This window comes from Hyperolius riggenbachi, chromosome 6, assembly GCF_040937935.1.
Source record: "Hyperolius riggenbachi isolate aHypRig1 chromosome 6, aHypRig1.pri, whole genome shotgun sequence".
NCBI classification, from domain to species: Eukaryota; Metazoa; Chordata; class Amphibia; order Anura; family Hyperoliidae; genus Hyperolius; species Hyperolius riggenbachi.
In genome coordinates, this window is record NC_090651.1 from 130245980 (window position 1) to 130266108 (window position 20129).

The 20129-nt window shown below is 44.0% G+C and overlaps 1 protein-coding gene across 4 annotated transcripts in view; it reads left to right on the plus strand.

Moving 5' to 3' along the window:
* Positions 1–20129, plus strand: part of LOC137521107 (dimethylaniline monooxygenase [N-oxide-forming] 2-like) — a 128104-nt gene that overhangs the window by 82076 nt on the left and 25899 nt on the right. For all 4 annotated transcript variants that reach the window (XM_068239907.1, XM_068239909.1, XM_068239908.1 and 1 more), the window contains 3 exons: positions 1874–2036; positions 11231–11373; positions 13144–13343. In XM_068239907.1, the coding sequence (XP_068096008.1) occupies positions 1874–2036; positions 11231–11373; positions 13144–13343 (506 nt within the window). The remainder of the gene's footprint in view (positions 1–1873; positions 2037–11230; positions 11374–13143; positions 13344–20129) is intronic.

Here is a 20129-nt window from a genome sequence, read left to right on the forward strand (position 1 = left end):
TTCCCCTTCGTGATCATTACCTTGCCTCGGTGAAGGGGCTTGCGTATCACAATGAAGCAATGACCGCTGGCTATATGAGTGTGTTGGGGTTGGGGGGCACACCTGACCCAAGAAGATAGATAATAAGGTCGTTGCTTCATTGTGGACAGACCAAATTCGATCAACTGGACACTCAGTCACTGTTATTCTGTCATTCAGCTACCTCAGCCCGACCATATTGGCTTGAAAACCGCCATTGCCTGCACTCTGGCCATGGTGCGCACCAGTCCAGCACGGCCGTCACTACACAAACAGCTGTTTTCGGTGCGTTACACAGTGAGTTTGGTCTGTCAGTGTGAAGCAGTACTCTAATTACACTCCCTGATTGATGTATACACATGCAAGATGTTTTAAAGCACTTTAGGCCTCCAATTTAGCAATAAAATGTGATTTCTGCCCTTAAAACGCTGCTGTACGTCAAATCCTGATTTTTCCTGGGGACTTTTGCCGTGTATTCCATCCGCCATGCCCCGCTCCAGGTGTTAGACCCCTTCAAACATTTTTTCCATCACTTTTGTGGCCAGCATAAATGTCTCTAGTTTTCAAAGTTCGCCTCTCCATTCAAGTCTATTGCGGTTCACGGAAGTTTGCATGTTCGCAAACTTTTGCGGAAGTTCGCGTTTGTGGTTCGCAAACCGAAAATCAGAGGTTCGGGCCATCTCTAGTGCTAGGGCAGATTAACCAACCTCTGGCACACAGCCTTGGGGCAAGGGTCCATCTGACCACAGACATCTGGTCTTCTAAACACAGGCAGGGGAGATACTTACCCTTCACTGCACACTGGGCAAATCTGGTGGTGATGGTGTGGAAAGAAGGACTGCATGGCTGTCGAATTGAATCTGTGCCACCCCCATGTCTTACATGACCTGTAACTTCTTCTGCTCCTCCTACTGTTGATTCTCTTCCCTCTGCATTCTCTTCCTAGAATGAGTCCTACTCTTCCACTGTGTCCCCCAAGCTCCCCAGAGCCTGTACCAAGATGCAGGTATGATGGTATCATGCAGTGTTGTGGATGTTGTGCCTAGAATCCAAAGGCCACACCGGAGCTGCACGGCTGACCTCTTTGTGGGCGCAGGCCGATGAGTGCCTGAACCCACACAACCTCAGCGTTGGTAGAGTCATGTGTGATAACACGGTTAATCTGGTGGCTGCACTACGAAAGGGCAATTTGACACGTGTCGTGCATAGTACATGTGTTAAATCTGATTGTGCAAAGATTTGTGGGCAAATACCCCGGATTGCAGGACATCCTAAAGTAGGCAAGGAAAGTAGCTGGAAATTTCCTACATGCCCATGGCACGCTTTGCTGAGATTCAGCGGCAGTACAAATTGCCTGTGAGATGCTTTATTTGCGACTGACCCATCAAATGGAATTCCACACTGCTCATGCTGGAACGGCTCTACCAACAGCAATTTGCTGTTAATGAGTACAGTACCTGTGTGCACTGGCAGGTAGGAGAGTCTCTGGGGAGATTGGGTACTTTTACCGGAGGCAATGGGTGCTCATCTGAGCCTGCCTGCAGACTGCTGCATACTTTTGAAGAGACATCTAACCTGGTTAGTGCAGTGGCAGCGAAGGTAGCATAAGTAACCTGGTCAAGGACACGGCACACAGCACACTCCTGAATTCATGACTAAAGCAGTCACATGATTAGCACAGTGATTCTGCCTGGTGTTTCTCAATATTATTACAGTGTGTGCACCTTTATGAAAGATGGTGTTTGACGAAAACCCTTTTTGGGAATAACATAATTTCAAGTACCCCCGCTATTTCTTCTCTCTCAAGTGTATTTTGTAAAAATTATGAACAGTCTTCTTTCTTAATTTTTTGCAGACTGAAGTTTGTGGTGTGAGGCAGCACAGTGACTTTGCTACCACAGGTCAATGGGACATTGAAATAGAAATACGTGGTAAAAGAAGTGTATTGTTGTTTGATGTTGTGATTGTCTGCAGTGGACATTTCAATGATCCCTACATGCCACTACATAGTTTTCCAGGTGAGTAACACAATTATGCCCTCCTTTGAGCAGTGGCATAGCTAGAGCTTATGGGGCCCTCTAATGTAAGGCACTCTTTAGTTATGCCACCTGTCCCTACCCTATGGCTATAAGTTGATTGGCAATTTACATTCTTGTGCAATCTACAATGCATATAGTCCATGGGCACTGAGTGGGTGAAGGAACACAAGGAAGTTAATAGTGAATACATCAATTACCACCTGTGCCCCCTTTGCTCCAGGGCCCCAAAGCAGCTGCTATGGCTATTGCTACGCCCTCTGCCTTTGAGCCATACAAAGTATGTATGAGAATCAAAACTTTATCACCAACTATTAATTTACTAAATTAAACTTGGTCTGAAGGGTATGATGTATCATACAACCTATGCATGAATTTAGGGTTTTATAACTTTGCAGGTTTGTGCCATTGCCTGTGGAAGGTTATGGGTCCATGGCTCTTTACTTACAGTGGGTTGCAAAAGTATTCGGCCCCCTTGAAGTTTTCCACATTTTGTCATATTACTGTCACAAACATGAATCAATTTTATTGGAATTCCACATGAAAGACCAACACAAAGTGGTGTACACGTGAGAAGTGGAACGAAAATCATACATGATTCCAAACATTTTTTACAAATAAATAACTGCAAAGTGGTGTGTGCATAATTATTCGGCCCCCTTTGATCTGAGTGCAGTCAGTTGCCTATAGACATTGCCTGATGAGGGCTAATGACTAAATAGAGTGCACCTGTGTGTAATCTAATGTCAGTACAAATACAGCTGCTCTGTGAGGACCTCAGAGGTTGTCTAAGAGAATATTGGGAGCAACAACACCGTGAAGTCCAAAGAACACACAAGACAGGTCAGGGATCAAGTTATTGAGAAATTTAAAGCAGGCTTAGGCTACAAAAAGATTTCCAAAGCCTTGAACATCCCACAGAGCACTGTTCAAGCGATCATTCAGAAATGGAAGGAGTATGGCACAACTGTAAACCTACCAAGACAAGGCCATCCACCTAAACTCACAGGCCGAACAAGGAGAGCGCTGATCAGAAATGCAGTCAAGAGGCCCATGGTGACTCTGGACGAGCTGCAGAGATCTACAGCTCAGGTGGGAGACTCTGTCCATAGGACAACTATTAGTCATGCACTGTACAAAGTTGGCCTTTATGGAAGAGTGGCAAGAAGAAAGGCATTGTTAACAGAAAGCATAAGAAGTCCCGTTTGCAGTTTGCCACAAGCCATGTGGGGGACACAGCAACCATGTGGAAGAAGGTGCTCTGGTCGGATGAGACCAAAATGGAACTTTTTGGCCAAAATGCAAAACGCTATGTGTGGCGGAAAACTAACACTGCACATCACTCTGAACACACCATCCCCACTGTCAAATATGGTGGTGGCAGCATCATGCTCTGGGGGTGCATCTCTTCAGCAGGGGCAGGAAAGCTGGTCAGAGTTGATGGGAAGTTGGATGGAGACAAATACAGGGCAAACTTGGAAGAAAACCTCTTGGAGACTGCAAAAGACTTGAGACTGGGGCGGAGGTTCACCTTCCAGCAGGACAATGACCCTAAACATAAAGCCAGGGCAACAATGTAATGGTTTAAAACAAAACATATCTATGTGTTAGAATGGCCCAGTCAAAGTCCAGATCTAAATCCAATCGAGAATCTGTGGCAAGATCTGAAAACTGCTGTTCACAAACGCTGTCCATCTAATCTGACTGAGCTGGAGCTGTTTTGCAAAGAAGAATGGGCAAGGATTTCAGTCTCTAGATGTGCAAAGCTGGTAGAGACATACCCTAAAAGACTGGCAGCTGTAATTGCAGCAAAAGGTGGTTCTACAAAGTATTGACTCAGGGAGCCGAATAATTGCGCACACCACACTTTGCAGTTATTTATTTGTAAAAAATGTTTGGAATGATGTATGATTTTCAATCCACTTCTCACATGTACACCACTTTGTATTGGTCTTCCACGTGGAATTCCAATAAAATTGATGCATGTTTGTGGCGGTAATGTGACAAAATGTGGAAAACTTCAAGGGGGCTGATTACTTTTGCAACGCATTGTAGCTGCTGCTGTAGCTACTACTACAACTGTTATTATTACAGAAAAGTCCCCGTTATCTGGAACTAAGGCATCCAGAAGTTTTAACTAACTGGCATGTCTAAGGGGGACAACAGGGCCTGAACTTTTGCAATGTGCGGAGTTTAGGTGCAGAAGAAGCAACTTACTGATCCTACAGGTGCCGTCTTTTACACTTCTACAGCTTCCCTATGTCCATGTAAGGGTCCTGGCATGTCATGTGACCTACATCAGGTCACAACACATGCAGGGACCGGTACACAGAGGATGCTGGCAAGCCGCTGGGATCTCCATGAAGTATTCTTCTGCTGCATTGGTGAAGGGTAGTGTTATTTTTGGCCAGTTTCTGAAGCAACAGGCAAGCATACATATCCGGCATCAGGCAATCCCCACCTGTGCTGGATACTGGGGATCTTGGTGTATTATTATTACTTCAACAATATAGATATCCTATATATCCCCGGCCTTGGCTCCTAACCCTAAGCTTCCCATTAAAGGACATCTGAATTGAGAGGGATATGGAGGCTGAGATATTTGTTTTCTTTTAACCGATAGCAGTTGCCTGGCATTCTGCTGAGCTCTTTGGCTGCAGTAGTATCTATCACATCCTGAAACAAGCATAGGCACTAAATAAGCATATGGGGCTAATCTAGTCAGACTTCAGTAAAAAAAAATCTAATGTGCATACTTGTTGAGAGTCTACGGCTAAAAGTATTAGAGGATCAGCAGCACAGACAGACAATGTACATTATTAAAAGGAGAGAAATATGCCAGCCTCCATATCCCTATCAATTAAGGAGTCAAATTCGTGATCACTCAAATTCTTGATTGGAGGTATTCGAGCACCACTGAATTGGCCACTGCAATGCATGCTGATTAGAGATGTCGCGAACCTCCGATTTTCGGTTCGCGAACCAAGTTCGCGAACCTTCTCGGAAGGTTCGGTTCGTGGAAAAGTTTGCGAACCGCAATAGACTTCAATGGGAATGCGAACTTTGAAAAATAGAAAAATTTATGCTGGCCATAAAAGTGATGGAAAACATGTTTCAAGGGGTCTAACACCTGGAGGGGGGCATGGCGGAGTGGGATACATGGCCAAAGTCCCGGGGAAAAATCTGGATTTGACGCAAAGCAGCGTTTTAAGGGCAGAAATCACATTGAATGCTAAATTGCAGGCCTAAAGTGCTTTCAAACATCTTGCATGTGTATACATCAATCAGGGAGTGTAATTAGAGTTCTGCTTCACACTGATGCACCAAACTCACTGTGTAACGCACCGCAAACAGCTGTTTGCGTAGTGACGGCCGTGCTGGACTGGTGCGCACCGTGGCGAGAGTGTAGGCCGTGGCGGTTTTCAAGCCCATATGGTCGCCGGGCTGTGGTAGCTCAATGATAGAACAACAGTGACTGTCCAGCTGATCAAATTTGGTCTGTCCACAATGAAGCAACGACCTTATTATCTTCTTATATGTAGGTAGGCATAGGTAGGTGTCCCAGTAGTTAGCTAGGCATAGGTAGGAGTCCCAGTATAGGTAGGTAGGTAGGCATAGGTAGGAGTACCAGTATAGGTAGGTAGGCATAGGTAGGTGTCCCAGTAGTTAGCTAGGCATAGGTAGGAGACCCAGTATAGGTAGGTAGGCATAGGTAGGTGTCCCAGTAGTTAGTTAGGCATAGGTAGGAGACCCAGTATAGGCAGGTAGGCATAGGTAGGTGTCCCAGTAGTTAGCTAGGCATAGGTAGGAGTCCCAGTATAGGTAGGTAGGCATAGGTAGGAGTCCCAGTATAGGTAGGTAGGCATAGGTAGGAGTCCCAATATAGGTAGGTAGGCATAGGTAGGTGCCTCAGTAGTTAGCTAGGCATAGGTAGGAGTCCCAGTATAGGTAGGTAGGCTTAGGTAGGAGTCCCAGTATAGGTAGGTAGGCATAGGTAGGAGTCCCAATATAGGTAGGTAGGCATAGGTGGGTGCCTCAGTAGTTAGCTAGACATAGGTAGGAGACCCAGTATAGGTAGGTAGGCATAGGTAGGTGCCTCAGTATTTAGCTAGACATAGGTAGGAAACCCAGTATAGGTAGGTAGGCATAGGTAGGTGCCTCAGTAGTTAGCTAGGCATAGGTAGGAAACCCAGTATAGGTAGGTAGACATAGGTAGGTGTCCCAGTAGTTACCTAGGCATAGGTAGGAGACCCAGTATAGGTAGGTAGGTAGGCAGGCATAGGTAGGTGTCCCAGTAGTTAGCTAGGCATAGGTAGGAGTCCCAGTATAGGTAGGTAGGCATAGGTAGGAGTCCCAGTATAGGTAGGTAGGCATAGGTAGGTGTCCCAGTAGTTAGCTAGGTATAGGTAGGAGTCCCAGTATAGGTAGGTAGGCATAGGTAGGAGTCCCAGTATAGGTAGGTAGGCATAGGTAGGTGCCTCAGTAGTTATCTAGACATAGGTAGGAGACCCAGTATAGGTAGGTAGGCATAGGTAGGTGCCTCAGTAGTTAGCTAGACATAGGTAGGAGACCCAGTATAGGTAGGAAGGCATAGGTAGGTCCCCTAGTATAGGTAGGTGTCCCCGTATAGGTAAGTAGGTGCCCCAGTAGTTAGGTAGGCATAGGTAGGTGTCCCAGTATAGATAGTTAGGCAGGGCCTGGCTGGCACAGTAATAACAATTACCAAGGTCCAGCTGCAACAGATAGGGCCTCATTCATCTAATCCCCACCTACAGGAGACAACTGGAATCAACAAAACCAGCCCTAAAGACCGTAAAGGTGTGGTCAAATGAGGCAAAAGACCAACTCCAGGCCTGTTTCGAGTGCACGGACTGGGAGGCTCTGGAAACACCTAACCTGGATGAGTGGGCGGACACTGTCACATCCTACATACGTTTTTGTGAGGAATCCTGCATTCCCTCAAAGTCCTTCAAAATCTACCCAAACAGCAAACCCTGGTTTTCCAGCAAGCTACGACAACTACGAAAGCGCAAAGAAGCTGCGCACAAGTCAGGCTCCCTAGAGGACTTCAGGATAGCAAGGAACTCCCTCAACAAGGAGCTGAGAGCTGCAAAAAGGGAGTACGCAGGAAAGGTAAGGGAGAACCTCAGCTCAAGGGACCCACGGGCTGTTTGGTAGGGGCTCAAGACGGTCACAAATTACAAGCCTGCACCTCACAATGTAACACCAAACTCAGAGCTAGCTGAGGAACTCAGCAGCTTTTACTGCAGGTTCGAAAACCCAACGGACTCGCAGGGGCCCCCTGCACCCTCTATCCTCCTCCCTGCAAGCACAAGCCTTCCCCCTCCAGCGGTGAGTGAGGATGAGGTGCTGCACCACCTGTCCATGCTAAACACCAGAAAAGCCTCGGGTCCAGATGGTGTGTCTCCAGCCTGTCTGAAAGCTTGCGCACAGCAGCTGACCCCCCATCCTCACTTCCATATACTCCAAGTCCCTAAGGGAAGGCAAGGTCCCTTCATGCTTCAAAAAGTCCACCATTATCCCTGTTCCAAAAAACCAGGGGGCTCGAGACCTAAACAACTTCAGACCAGTGGCCCTCACTTCTGTTGTCATGAAAACTTTCGAGAAAGCGGTCCTAGCCCTTCTTAAGCACTCCACTCTGCACCGCCTGGACCCACTCCAATTTGCGTATAGAGCAAATAGGTCCACGGATGACGCTATCAACATCTGTTTGGCGTTCGTTACAGACCACCTGGACAGACCGGACTCATATGCCAGAGTGCTCCTCTTGGACTTCAGCTCGGCATTCAACACCATATGCCCACGGATACTGCATGATAACCTAGTGGAGCTCGGTGTCCACCCCACCCTCCGCTGCTGGATCACGGATTTCCTTACGAATAGGTCCCAAACTGTGAAACTTGGAAACATAGCATCCAGCCCAAGAACAACCAACACGGGAGCCCCACAGGGATGTGTCCTGTCACCTTTTCTGTTTTCACTATACACCAACAACTGCACATCCAAAGAGAACTCCGTCAAAGTCATCAAATTCGCAGATGATACCACAATTGTTGGCCTTGTTAGGAAGAACGATGAACGGGCCTACCTCCAGGAGGTGGATAGAATCAGCCACTGGTGCAAGGAAAACAAGCTAGTGCTCAATAATACCAAAACTGTGGAAATGGTTATTGACTTCAGAAGGCGGAGCACCACCACCCCCCGCCCGATCCATATTAATGGGTCCGAAGTCAGTAGAGTCTCCAGTGTCCGTCTCCTGGGCACGACCATCACGGACGATCTGAGCTGGAAAGCCAACACCATCTCAACCCAAAAGAAGGCCCAGCAGAGACTCTTCTTCCTGCGGCAACTAAAAAAGTTCGGTATGGCCCACGAACTCCTAAAGTCCTTCTACTCTGCCACGATCGAGTCTGTCCTCTGCTCCTCCATCCTCGTCTGGTACACTGGGGCCACAACCAGCGACAGATACAAAATCCAGAGGGTCATCAGAGCTGCAGAGAAAATAATCGGGAAACCCCTTCCCCCACTGGATCTCATTCATGAGGCCAGGATGTGTTCCAGAGCAACAAGGATTGCAAACGACTCGACGCACCCAGGCCATCGCTTCTTCAAACGGCTCCCGTTGGGGCGCAGATTCCGGGCCATCCCCACCAAGACATCAAGGCACAGGGACACTTTTTTCCCCACAGCAGTGAGACTCTTGAACTCTGTACGAGCCCCTCGGGGTCCCCCGCCACCCAGGGAGGCACCCACGTAGTCTGACACCAGTGTTAATACTAATGTTCTACTTCTCTCTGTGCTGCTCCTCTTGAAATGTCTCTGTATCTGCTGATGAGTTGCTTACTGTCATGTTGTTTCTTATGATTACTTTGATTAGTTTTTTTGCTGTATTTACTGCTCTCTTCTATTGTCAGTGTGTCTATGTAAACAAAGTCTAAGGTGTTCTGTGCTGCTAAAACCAATTCCGGGCACGACCCAAATCATGCTTGGCGACATAAACGAATTCTGATTCTGATTCTGATAATGTCAGTGAGCAACACACAAAAAAAAACACATCTGGAAAACATTGTCTCTCAAAAGAGCTCTTGAGGGGTGCTATTTTAGCAATAACAATCAGCCAGGAGCAAGCCAAGACCAAGAGCCTAACTAATCTTTCCCTAGGAGAACAAGTCTGAAGCAGCTGTCCCTAGTCTGTCTCTAGCAGGCACACTAGTGAGTGTAATGGCCGGCAAACCTGCCTTATATAAGTGGGGGTGGGGCTCCAGGGCTTAGTGTAGCCTGAATGGCGCCTACAATGTGCCTGTTGACTGTGATGCAGAGGGTCAAAGTTGACTCTCATAGTGCATTATAGGGCGAATCAAACTTCCGCAAAAGTTCGCTTGGTCCAGGCGAACGCGAACCCCCAAAGTTCGCCTGGAACCGTTCGCCGGCGAACTGTTCGCTACATCTCTAATGCTGATTGGCTAACTCAACAACAAGCTTTTGAGACAGCTCATTTATGTTGATTCACTAAGCTAAATAAATTGAGCGGCGTAAGTTAAAAATCCTGTGCGCACGCTATGCATGATAATGCTGCATAGTTTGCACTGCTAACTTACGCCCGCTCCATTCTAAGTACCTGGCTGCTCTTTTAACCACTTGCCCTCCCCGGGGATGAGTATCTACATCTTTGCAAAATCCCTCTTGACCTTGCAGGGACGTAGGTACTACATCCCTTGCCGCCGCGCACTCCCGCTCGCTTCCACGCTCGTTCTCGCTGCCGATCGTTAGAGGGGAGATCAATGAATGCAAACACAGTTTCCATTCATTGATTTAAGTCCCTGTGTGAATGATCACCAACATCAATGAGATGCCACGTCATTCACAAAAGCCGATACTTACACGTCTACGCATTACTTCCTGTTTGCATTCTAATAGTACGCACAGGAAAGTTATGCGCAAGGAAATCTTGTGGCCAAATAGTAAAATTACACCTACACAAACTTTTTTTTAAAAATAAACTGACCTATATTTACATTTAAAATTAACCCCTAACCTCCCACAATCCTCAGTTATTACCCAAATACAATTTTTGTAGAAAAAAAAAATACAATAAAAAAATACTTAAATATTTATCTTAAGGACTGAACTTTTTTAGTATGTATGTCAAGAGGGTATATTACTGTTACTTTTTAAATTGTGGGCTTGTAGTTAGTGATGGATGCAAAACTTAAAAAATGCAACTTTATTTCCAAATAAAATATTGGCACCATACATTGTACTAGAGAAATATTTTAAATGTTGCAATAACCAGGAAAAAATGGGCAAATAAAATGTGTGGGTTTTATCCACAGTAAAATGTTTTATTTTAAAACTATAATAGCTGAACACTGAGAAATAATTAATTGTTTCCATTTTTTTTCATATTATTCCCATTAAAATGCTTTTAGAATAAAATAATTCTTAGCAAAAGTACCACCCAAAGAAAGCCTAATAAGTGGGGAAAAAAACAATGTATAGATCGTGTATCATTTATAGATGTATAGATCATTTCAGAAGTACTGAAGTTATTGGCAGATGAATGGACACATTGCTGAAAGGTGAAAATGACTCCGCTCCGTCATAAGTCTCCCAGCAGTGACAGTGATTGTACAGTGCTGTGATCTACTGCAGCGCTGTACTGGGGATAGCTGTGTAACTCGGCTATCCCCTAGAGAGGCTCAGGAGTGATTGGCTCTCATAGGCTGATGCCTATGACAGCCGGTCACTGTCATTGGCTGGCGGGGGGAGGGAGGGTGGGAAAAATAAATACAAAAATAGGTACATTTATTTAAAAAAATATTTAAATAATAAACAAAAATACTGCAGAAGCGATCAGAGCCCACCAACAGAAATCTCTGTTGGTGGGCAGAAAAGGGGGGAAGTGGGGAATCACTTGTGTGCTGATTTTTACGGCCCTGCAGCAAGCCTTTAAAGCTGCAGTAGACGGAATTTTAAAAAATAGCCTGGTCACTAGGGGGGTGTAAGCCTATGGTCCAGAAGTGGTCAAAGCACTAGGCAACATGTTTTGTATAAATTCAGGAAAAATAAATACATACAGTAATAGTAATAATAATAATAATAATAATGGTAGTATAATAAAAATACATATTTTATATGGACTTTCTTCTTTACAGGTATAGAACATTTTAAAGGTCACTACATCCACAGTCGCTTCTTCAAAACAAGTGACAACTACCGAGGGAAGACAGTGTTGGTGGTTGGCAATGGAAATTCTGCTGGCGATATTTCAGTGGAAATAAGTCATGTTGCAAAACAGGTTACCAGTTTTGTCTGATATGCTATTCATTTTGAATAGGCTTGGTTATACCTTTTATAATAACTTTCTTAAAGGAAAACAATCGATAACCAAGTGCTCTAAAATTACAATGTACAAATTATGTCTAAGTAGTTGTGTAAGCATTTTCCTACTTTTCATGTTAAATATTAGAGGCAAAAGATGTTTTTTGTTGTGTGTATGTTTTAGCTGCATTAGAATGCTTTATTGGCAAATGGGAGTTTGTGCTTTGTGAGAAAAGTGACAATACAGCCAGTGCTGGTCTCTGCATCTCTCAGAAGACTACAGCAAAGAGTACAGCAAAAAACAAACAAACAAACAAAAAAAACCCTTAGAATAAAAATCCTGCCTTGGTATCAGGTTTCACACACAAAAGAGAATGTTTATTTATGCTGCAGATAGATACATTTCAGCCTGCAAGCTCTGCACATGTCAGTGCTTTATTTTCCTCAGACAGCCAAGCCTCAAAGCCTGAGTTTTGTCTTTTGCTATTCAGAGAAACAAAACTACAACTGCAGTATTAGCTAGTGGGACCTATTATGTGCAAAAAGATATAAAGTACACACAGGGTTAACAAATGTAGGTAGAGGGACCCCCCTCCCCCCACGATTCACTGATCTGATGCCCTGATCTGACACCACTCCATGAAAGGAATTTGATAACATTAAAGAAAGAAATGAGCGGGTGAAAATATACAGCAGTATTTAGGAACATCAAACCATATAGTCTTCAGCGCTATTCTCAATCTTCAAGGAACACCTACACAAGCTATTCCCATCCCAGTTTAAAAAACGTTAATCGATAGTTGTCATTTAATATGTTTTTATTTTGGCCACTTTTGGGGACTAATTTACCTTGCATGTTGCTTTGGATTTTATAGACTTGCTGATAAAAGACGTTATGGGCAAAATTACTTGATTAATGCTTTAATTTTTCATAGATATAAAAAAATTAACTAACATAAAATTAGGATTTTCTTGTAAATATAATCTACTGAAGTCTATGCACTGTGCAATGATTAGGACTCCTTTGGTTTTGCTTAAAAGCCCCACATTACATCTTGTCCAATGATCAGCCCCCTATGTACTAATTCTTACTCCAACATTACTTCAAAACCATTTGACAATTTCTGTAAGAAAGAAAGGCTATAGTTTGAAATTGTATCTCTGAAGGGTTTCCTTTAAAAGGGTTACTACTACTACTATGAGACCAAATGCAGCAGGGTCCATTCCTAGTTGACATAGTGTTGTTTATTATTCAGAGGATATTTATACCCTAGAGGTGGCCAATCATAGGTAAACAAACCTCTGAGTAGCCGCAGTGATGCAAAAAGGAAATGATTGGCCAAAACTAATGGTCATTCAAGAGTAAAGATATGGACCCATTGGGAATTCACTGCAGGCTTAGATAATCTGTTTGCTTCTTGTTTCATCTTCCATGCAGTATATGGAAATTGCTTACCAGAGGTAGAAAATAAGAAGTGCAATTCAAAATATAGTCCAATCCGCCATCACATCATGGGAATAGGAAGATTTGAGATATGTTTCCAACTTGTAACCCTTTTCCAGTCTATCTAAAACTAAAGAGACACATTTTCAGGCTGTAGTTCTACTCATGGGTTGCAGGAGTCTTTGAAATTCCATACAAAGGTACCTGGTAGTAAACATAAAGGGGAAAGCAAGTATTGGTAGTTAAAATTTGTAAGTGATGATTACCAGAAGGACAGCTTAGGATTTTATTTATTTTTTCTAGGTATTCCTTAGTACCAGAAATGGATCATGGGTGGTTAGTCGGATTTCACGTGATGGCTTCCCAATTGACATTGTAGTGTCACAACGCTCTACTATGTGGATCAGAAATGTACTGCCAAAAATGCTTGCTGCTAGAATGATGGAGAAATTGATGAGTAGGTGGTTTGACCATTCAAACTTTGGCTTGGAACCTAAAAATAGGTAAATAGATATCCATAGATGTGTTAGTGCTGCTGATTGTATAAGTTGACATGCCAGTGTCAAGGACATTAGCTTGATACTCTCAGGGCTGGGCTGAGGCAGAGGTGAGAGAGGCTCAAGCCTCAGGGCGCAGTCCAGGAGGGGGCGTACAACTCACTCAGCTATCATTCCCCTACTGTGTTTGAAGCAGAGATAAATAGATAAATAAGAAAAGGGGATACATGGCAGTGTCAGCAAGCCAGATTAATAGAGATTAAGGAGTTGGAGGTGTAACTGTCCTCGGATCCTTGAAAGACTTTAAGAACATACCGCTGGTATAGAAATACTTTTCTTTATTGGTAACATCATCAGGGTAGGGAATCAGGAACAAAGATTATCACAGTTTTAGAATATTGGTGCGTATTGGCATTCTGAGCCAGTGCTGGGCCGAAATTACGCATGAGCGTAATTACGCATCGTAATTCAATGTGAATTTACGCTTAAGCGCTACGCGTAACTTACGGTCTTACGCGTAATTATTTACGCGTAAGCAGTTAAGTGGTATCATAATTACGCTGTCTACCGTAATTGCTAGGTATGCGTAATTTTACGAAGACTTACGCGTAATTTTATGCGTAATTACTAACGTAAAAACTCCCCTTTTCTTAGAGTACCCAATCAGTCAACATCCTAAGCAACCAATAGTATCTTCTTCCGCCCTTCAGTATATAAGCGTACGTTTTGACGCATACGAATGATGTGTACGCAATAGCTGTCACATTGACGGCTATTGCGTACACATCGTCCGTATGCGTAAAAAAACCCGCATTCATGGGTATTACGGCACTACGCATAACATCGTAGTGTAAGCGCCTACATTATGGTATCCTTACACGTAACTGCGTAAGTTAACGAGTAATTACAGTGATGAACCGTAGATAATTTCCTACGCCGTAACCGTAATTGTGTAATGCGTAATAGCGTAAAATTACGCGTAATGATCCGTAAGCGTAGATTTTTCCATTACGACCAGCACTGGTTTCAAGCTGTAGAAAGCATAGAAAGTGGTAGAACTAGGGGCAAACATACAAAAACAGTATTCAGTATAGACTCTAACATATAACCACTAACATTATCATTAGCAGCATTAATCAGTACATATAAACCAAGATAGCTCACCTTTTTTCGCCTCATAGGATCTTAAGGGCAGTTTCTCTGCTCTGTCTCTCTCATAAGCTCTGAATATTCTGTCTGTAAGTAGTGTTGTCCGGATCATGAACGATTCGGATCTTTGATCCGAATCTATTTTATGAGTCGATCATCCGAATCATCAAAATGAACGATTCGGATCGCGAAAGGGGCGGGGCCAGGAGCGACACGCCCCCTCTCAACGGGGTCTTGGAAGCAGAGCAGAGATGGATCGCTCTGTTGGAAGGGAGGCAGCCTTGCAGGGAGACAGGTAGATGAGATAGAGGGGACATCTGCCACTGCCAGATATGTGTAGAGCACACATACTGGCTATAATGTGCTGCCCATTATAGGCTGGCTGTTCCGTAGGGAAACAGTAAATTCGGGCGCCTGAGGCTAGTGGACAAATCGGGCGCCGCCATTCACTTCTATAATAAATATCGTTTAATGGGCGCCCGGTAGGAAAAAAGGGCGCCGGAGAAAACTAACGTTTTAAAAGCGGCGCCCGGAGACTTAATGTTTTCTTACTGTTTCTCATGATTACACATTATTTAATGATTTATACATGTTTAAATATTATTTTTAAACGAAAACCAGTACAATATTTTTCCCAAACATTATTTTTAAACGAAAAACATTTTTTTTTTTTTTTTTTACATTATTTTTAAACGAAAAAAATAACAGGGGGGTCTTAGGTTTAGGCACCAACAGGGGGGTCTTAGGTTTAGGCACCAACAGGGGGGTCTTAGGTTTAGGCACCAACAGGGGGTCTTAGGTTTAGGCACCAAAAGGGGGGTCTTAGGTTTAGGCACCAACAGGGGGGTCTTAGGTTTAGGCACCAACAGGGGGTCTTAGGTTTAGGCACCAACAGGGGGGTCTTAGGTTTAGGCACCAACAGGGGGGTCTTAGGTTTAGGCACTAACAGGGGGGTCTTAGGTTTAGGCACCAACAGGGGGGTCTTAGGTTTAGGCACTAACAGGGGGGTCTAGGGGTTAGGGGTAGGTACAGGGAGGGTTACTTAGGCACCAACAGGGGGGGTCTTAGGTTTAGGCATCAACAGGGGGGTCTAGGGGTTAGGGGTAGGTACAGGGAGGGTTACTTAGTAAAAAAATTTTTAAACGTTATTATGCGTTTCATTATTTAAACGAAAGATTAACGTTTTTACAATTGCCGATTTAATACACATTATTTAATGATTTATAACGTTTAAAAACATTACTTTTAAACGAAATACATTTTTAAACGTAATCCATGTTTATCGTTAAAAACCCGGCGCCCTTTTTTCCCATCGCCCCTTTTTAACGTACGCGTTCCGTAGTGCTGCACAGTGAACACATTGGAAACTTTTGGCTCAGCACAGCTCAGTAACTTTGCAGGCACTGTGATTGAAAGGCAATATAATCCTCCTGCACTCGGCACTAAACAGCTGCACTTCACTTCTGGGAATGCTTTCTTTCACTGTGCGACCTTTTCTTTCAAAGTGTACAGATGAACATATAGGTGAAATATATGTAAAGCATGTGATTTGCAGCATGTGGGTATTACGTGCAAACATTTCTGCTCTCTGCTCGTCCCTCCTCCCTTCTCTGTCCACTCCTTGCCCTCTGTCCATCTTCTCCCCTTCTCTGTGTGTCCACTCCCTCCCCTTCTCCTGTCCAAAGACCTGTCCTGCTGTTCATTTCACCCCCGAATGCTTCCGGTAGTAAAATGATCCAAGATTCGGATCAAAGATCCGGATCTCTTCAATGAACCGATTCGAATCATCCGGATCATTGAAAAGATCCGAACTTCCCATCTCTATCTGTAAGATGGCTGCTGGCATGTCTGGCTAGATTCTAGAAGATCTCAGAGTGAGGCTGGGTTCTGATTGGCCTGTCAGGTGACTAGAGTACTCAGATTAACCATGTAATGTCCTGTGCTTAGCTAGCTATATTATAGCTGATGCTGCAGGCTGTTACTCTACACACAAATGAACTTTAACAGCAGGCTAACTTTTCTGCTTATCATACAACAGACCTAAATAGGTATATATATTGTTCTGTACTAGCACTAAATTGCTATAAACTTCTCTTATATTAAGAGGCCGGGCGGTATGGACGAGCTCAGCTCGTCCATCACCGCCGGAGGCTGCCGCTCAGGCCCTGCTGGGACGATTTTCATCAAATAAAAAGCAGCACATGCAGCCAGCACTTTGCCAGCCGCGTGTGCTGCCTGATCGCCGCCGCAGCGCGGCGATCCGCCGCGTGCAGCGGAGAAAGAGGGTCCCCCCAGCCGCCTGAGCCCAGCGTAGCCGGAAAAAAAAGTTCCGGCCAGCGCTAAGGGCTGGATCGGAGGCGGCTGACGTCAGGACGTCGGCTGGCGTCCATGACGTCACTCCGCTCGTCGCCATGGCGACGAGGTAAGCAAAACACGGAAGGCCGCTCATTGCGGCCTTCCGTGTTACTTCTGGCCGCCAGAGGCGATCAGAAGAACGCCTCCGGAGCGCCCTCTAGTGGGCTTTCATGCAGCCAACTTTCAGTTGGCTGCATGAAATAGTTTTTTTTAATTAAAAAAAAACCCTCCCGCAGCCGCCCTGGCGATCTTAATAGAACGCCACTGTGGTTAAGTGACCATGAATTATGCTGTTCAGATGTTTGATTGGCTTGGGCGGGCAGATACATGGTTTTGGGCCCTGGGGCGCCTCTTACTCTAATAGCCATCAGTGTGTGATGGCTGGGGGGAGGGGGGGGGGCGCACTTTGGTGTCTCAGCCTTGGGGGCTGGAGAAGCTTGCCCCGGCTCTGGATACTCTTGTGCCATCTGCCCTACACTAACCCACAAAGCATGCCTAATGCAAATTTTCACCTTTGATACAGAGTTAACCAACTCTTGGTATTGCTTCTTCTTTCTCACTAAGTTCAATTTTTATAGATTAGAATATTTTCATTAAAGGACACCCAAGGCAAAAATAAACTAATTAAATAAACGATTGTATCTATCTTCCATCTCCTAAAAATGACCTTTTAAGATATTCCACAATTTTATTTTATGTTTAAATCTACTTTTTAAGTTTTAACTGTTTTATTGTTTTTGCTCAATGACACATTAATTGAAGTATGCCAGAGCTAAAATCTATGAAATATTGACCCTTTTTATATCTTTCCTGCTGTCCGAAGCCATTTTCTGCAAGGAAAGTGTTTTATAGTTGGAATTTCTTATCAGTGAGGGACGCACTGTAGTCACTTCCTGTCTGAGTGAGGACTGAGTCAGCCACTTATCTAACTGATGTTTAACTCTTTCAGGCAGAGAAAGGGAAAAAAAGGAACACAGTATAGTTATTTGTGTGCTAGGCACTGTACATACCCATGTCTATCTCATCATGTCACATGTCACCTCGGGTATCCTTTAAGTTATGTGTCTCTTAATTAGTTTGTGCCATTTTTGTCCATCTTCCCATGTTTGCGTTGGTTTCCTCTGGGCTGTCTCTTAGAGTGTGAACTTCTCTGAGGGACAGTTACTGACATGACTATACACTTTGTAAAGCACTGTGGCCAATGTCAAGGAAATATCAATGCACAAATATGATATTCTGCTACCCTAATCCCCAGACCATTTATCCTGCTATGTTGTACCTCTATGCCACTGCCCCTGCTAAACTGTTCTCTCTGCACCAGGTCCTCCTGTCACAGGTCCTCCTCTGCATTAGGTCTTCCTGTCCATAAAGAACATATGGGTGGTTATCAGTAAAGCTACCTTTTCTTGATCAAGCTGTCAGGACTCTTCTCACCACTACATTCTTTATTATTCAGCCTTGCACTCGTGGTACAAACTGAGTATATGTGTGTGCTGGACTCATAAAGCCTTATTTGTTAAATTAATAGGGGAAAATTGTTAAAATGTTAGTAAGTACATCTTTAATAATTAGTCTCCACTTCCACTACCCTCATATTATTATTTTAGTGGTGCATGCTCCCTATTCAATTTAGTTCCAGTTCTACAGGTTTAAACAGTTTTTGGCCTCTGGCCAATTTTTTACTTCCATTTTTTGAGGATTGTGACCAAGAGTAAGACCCTTAGCCTGAGTAGAGACTACATATAATAAATACATTATCTACAAGTTCCCTGCACAATGACCTGAATGGTGTGAGTATACATTATCTAGTTAAAAATTCCCCTCATTGTTAAATACTTTGAGGTTCCTGGTTTTGTTTGTATCCGTTTTTAGGTACCCCGAGACAGAGATATAGGGTTTGATCCAATTAACTTTTTTCTTAAGTTTTCTCTTTGGTAATATTTTCAAATCTTATCAATACAATGCATTTTAAGCCAGCCCAACAGTAAGCAAGAAAATACTTTTTCACCTACTTTTTAGTTCTTTTTCAATTGCATAGTGCTGAAAAGTTATTTTAAACAGCAGATCATTAGAGAAAGCTTGAAAAGGGAATTGGATTAAGCCAATCTTCCAAATTATATTTTATAGATCCTGTCTATTAGATGTTACCACCCTGATAGAGATTTCAAATCATAAGCCCTGATGGAGATATTGAACGTTTCTTAGCTGTGAAGAAAATGTTACTACTTGATTTCTTGCAGATATGATGTTCTATCCAGAAGATAAACTATACATATCTATAGGATGGTAATATTGACCAGAAGCAATCATTTCTCAACCTTTACAGTGACAGACTGATGTCTGTATTAGGCCCCGTTCACACTTGCGTTTTGGCATGCAAACAGACCGTATCCTGATCGTATCAGGACCTGATCCGGATTGGAACCGTACGGTTCCGATCCGGATTTGGTCCGTTTGCATCAGGACTGTATCAGGCTGCCATCCGGATCCGGATCGTAAAAAAATAACAAAATACCTTTAAAGTTGTTGGGGTCAGCAGAAGGTGCACCTGGTGCACCTGGTGCACCTGTACATTCAGGTCCTCTGCTGTAGGCCTCACCTCCACCTCCCGACATACTGCCAAACAGCTCCAGCACGTGTGTCACTGCTGCTCCACTCCAGATATGCTGGGCCCATGTGTCCCCATCCGAAATGGCCGCTATGATACGCATAGGAAGTGGGGTAGAACGTCCGGTGTTTGTCTCCAGTGTGTTCTGTGCTTTCCGTTCCCCATAGGTTTCTATATCCGCATGGTGCAGTCAGGATCCGGTCCGGGTGCGTGGGCTGGATGATCCGGACCCAAAAAATAGCGCATGTTGGAAAAGCCTCCGGAGTCCGGCTCCGGTCCGGCTCCGTACTGTACGGAACGTACGCATGTGAACGTCCGCATAGCCTTTGCATTGCTATGCGAAACGTACGTTCCGTTTGTACAGTATACGGTCCGGATCCGATCAGGCGGATCCGGACAGGGAACGCTAATGTGAACCAGGCCTAAGCCCTGCTTGTCTTTGGTGTATAATTTATATCAATGGTGAATAACATGTTTATTATCAAAACAACATCACTAATTTAAAAAAAAAAAAAAAAAAACCTTGTTCTATATTTCTAAGCTCCTTAATGGCTGTGGAAATCTCCAAATTTCCATAGTTATTGTAGATAAATTCAATTGTTACCTGCACAGTGTGCCGGATTCATTAGTAATCACTGATTATTAATGATGATATATCTATAATTTACCAAGGAATAAAT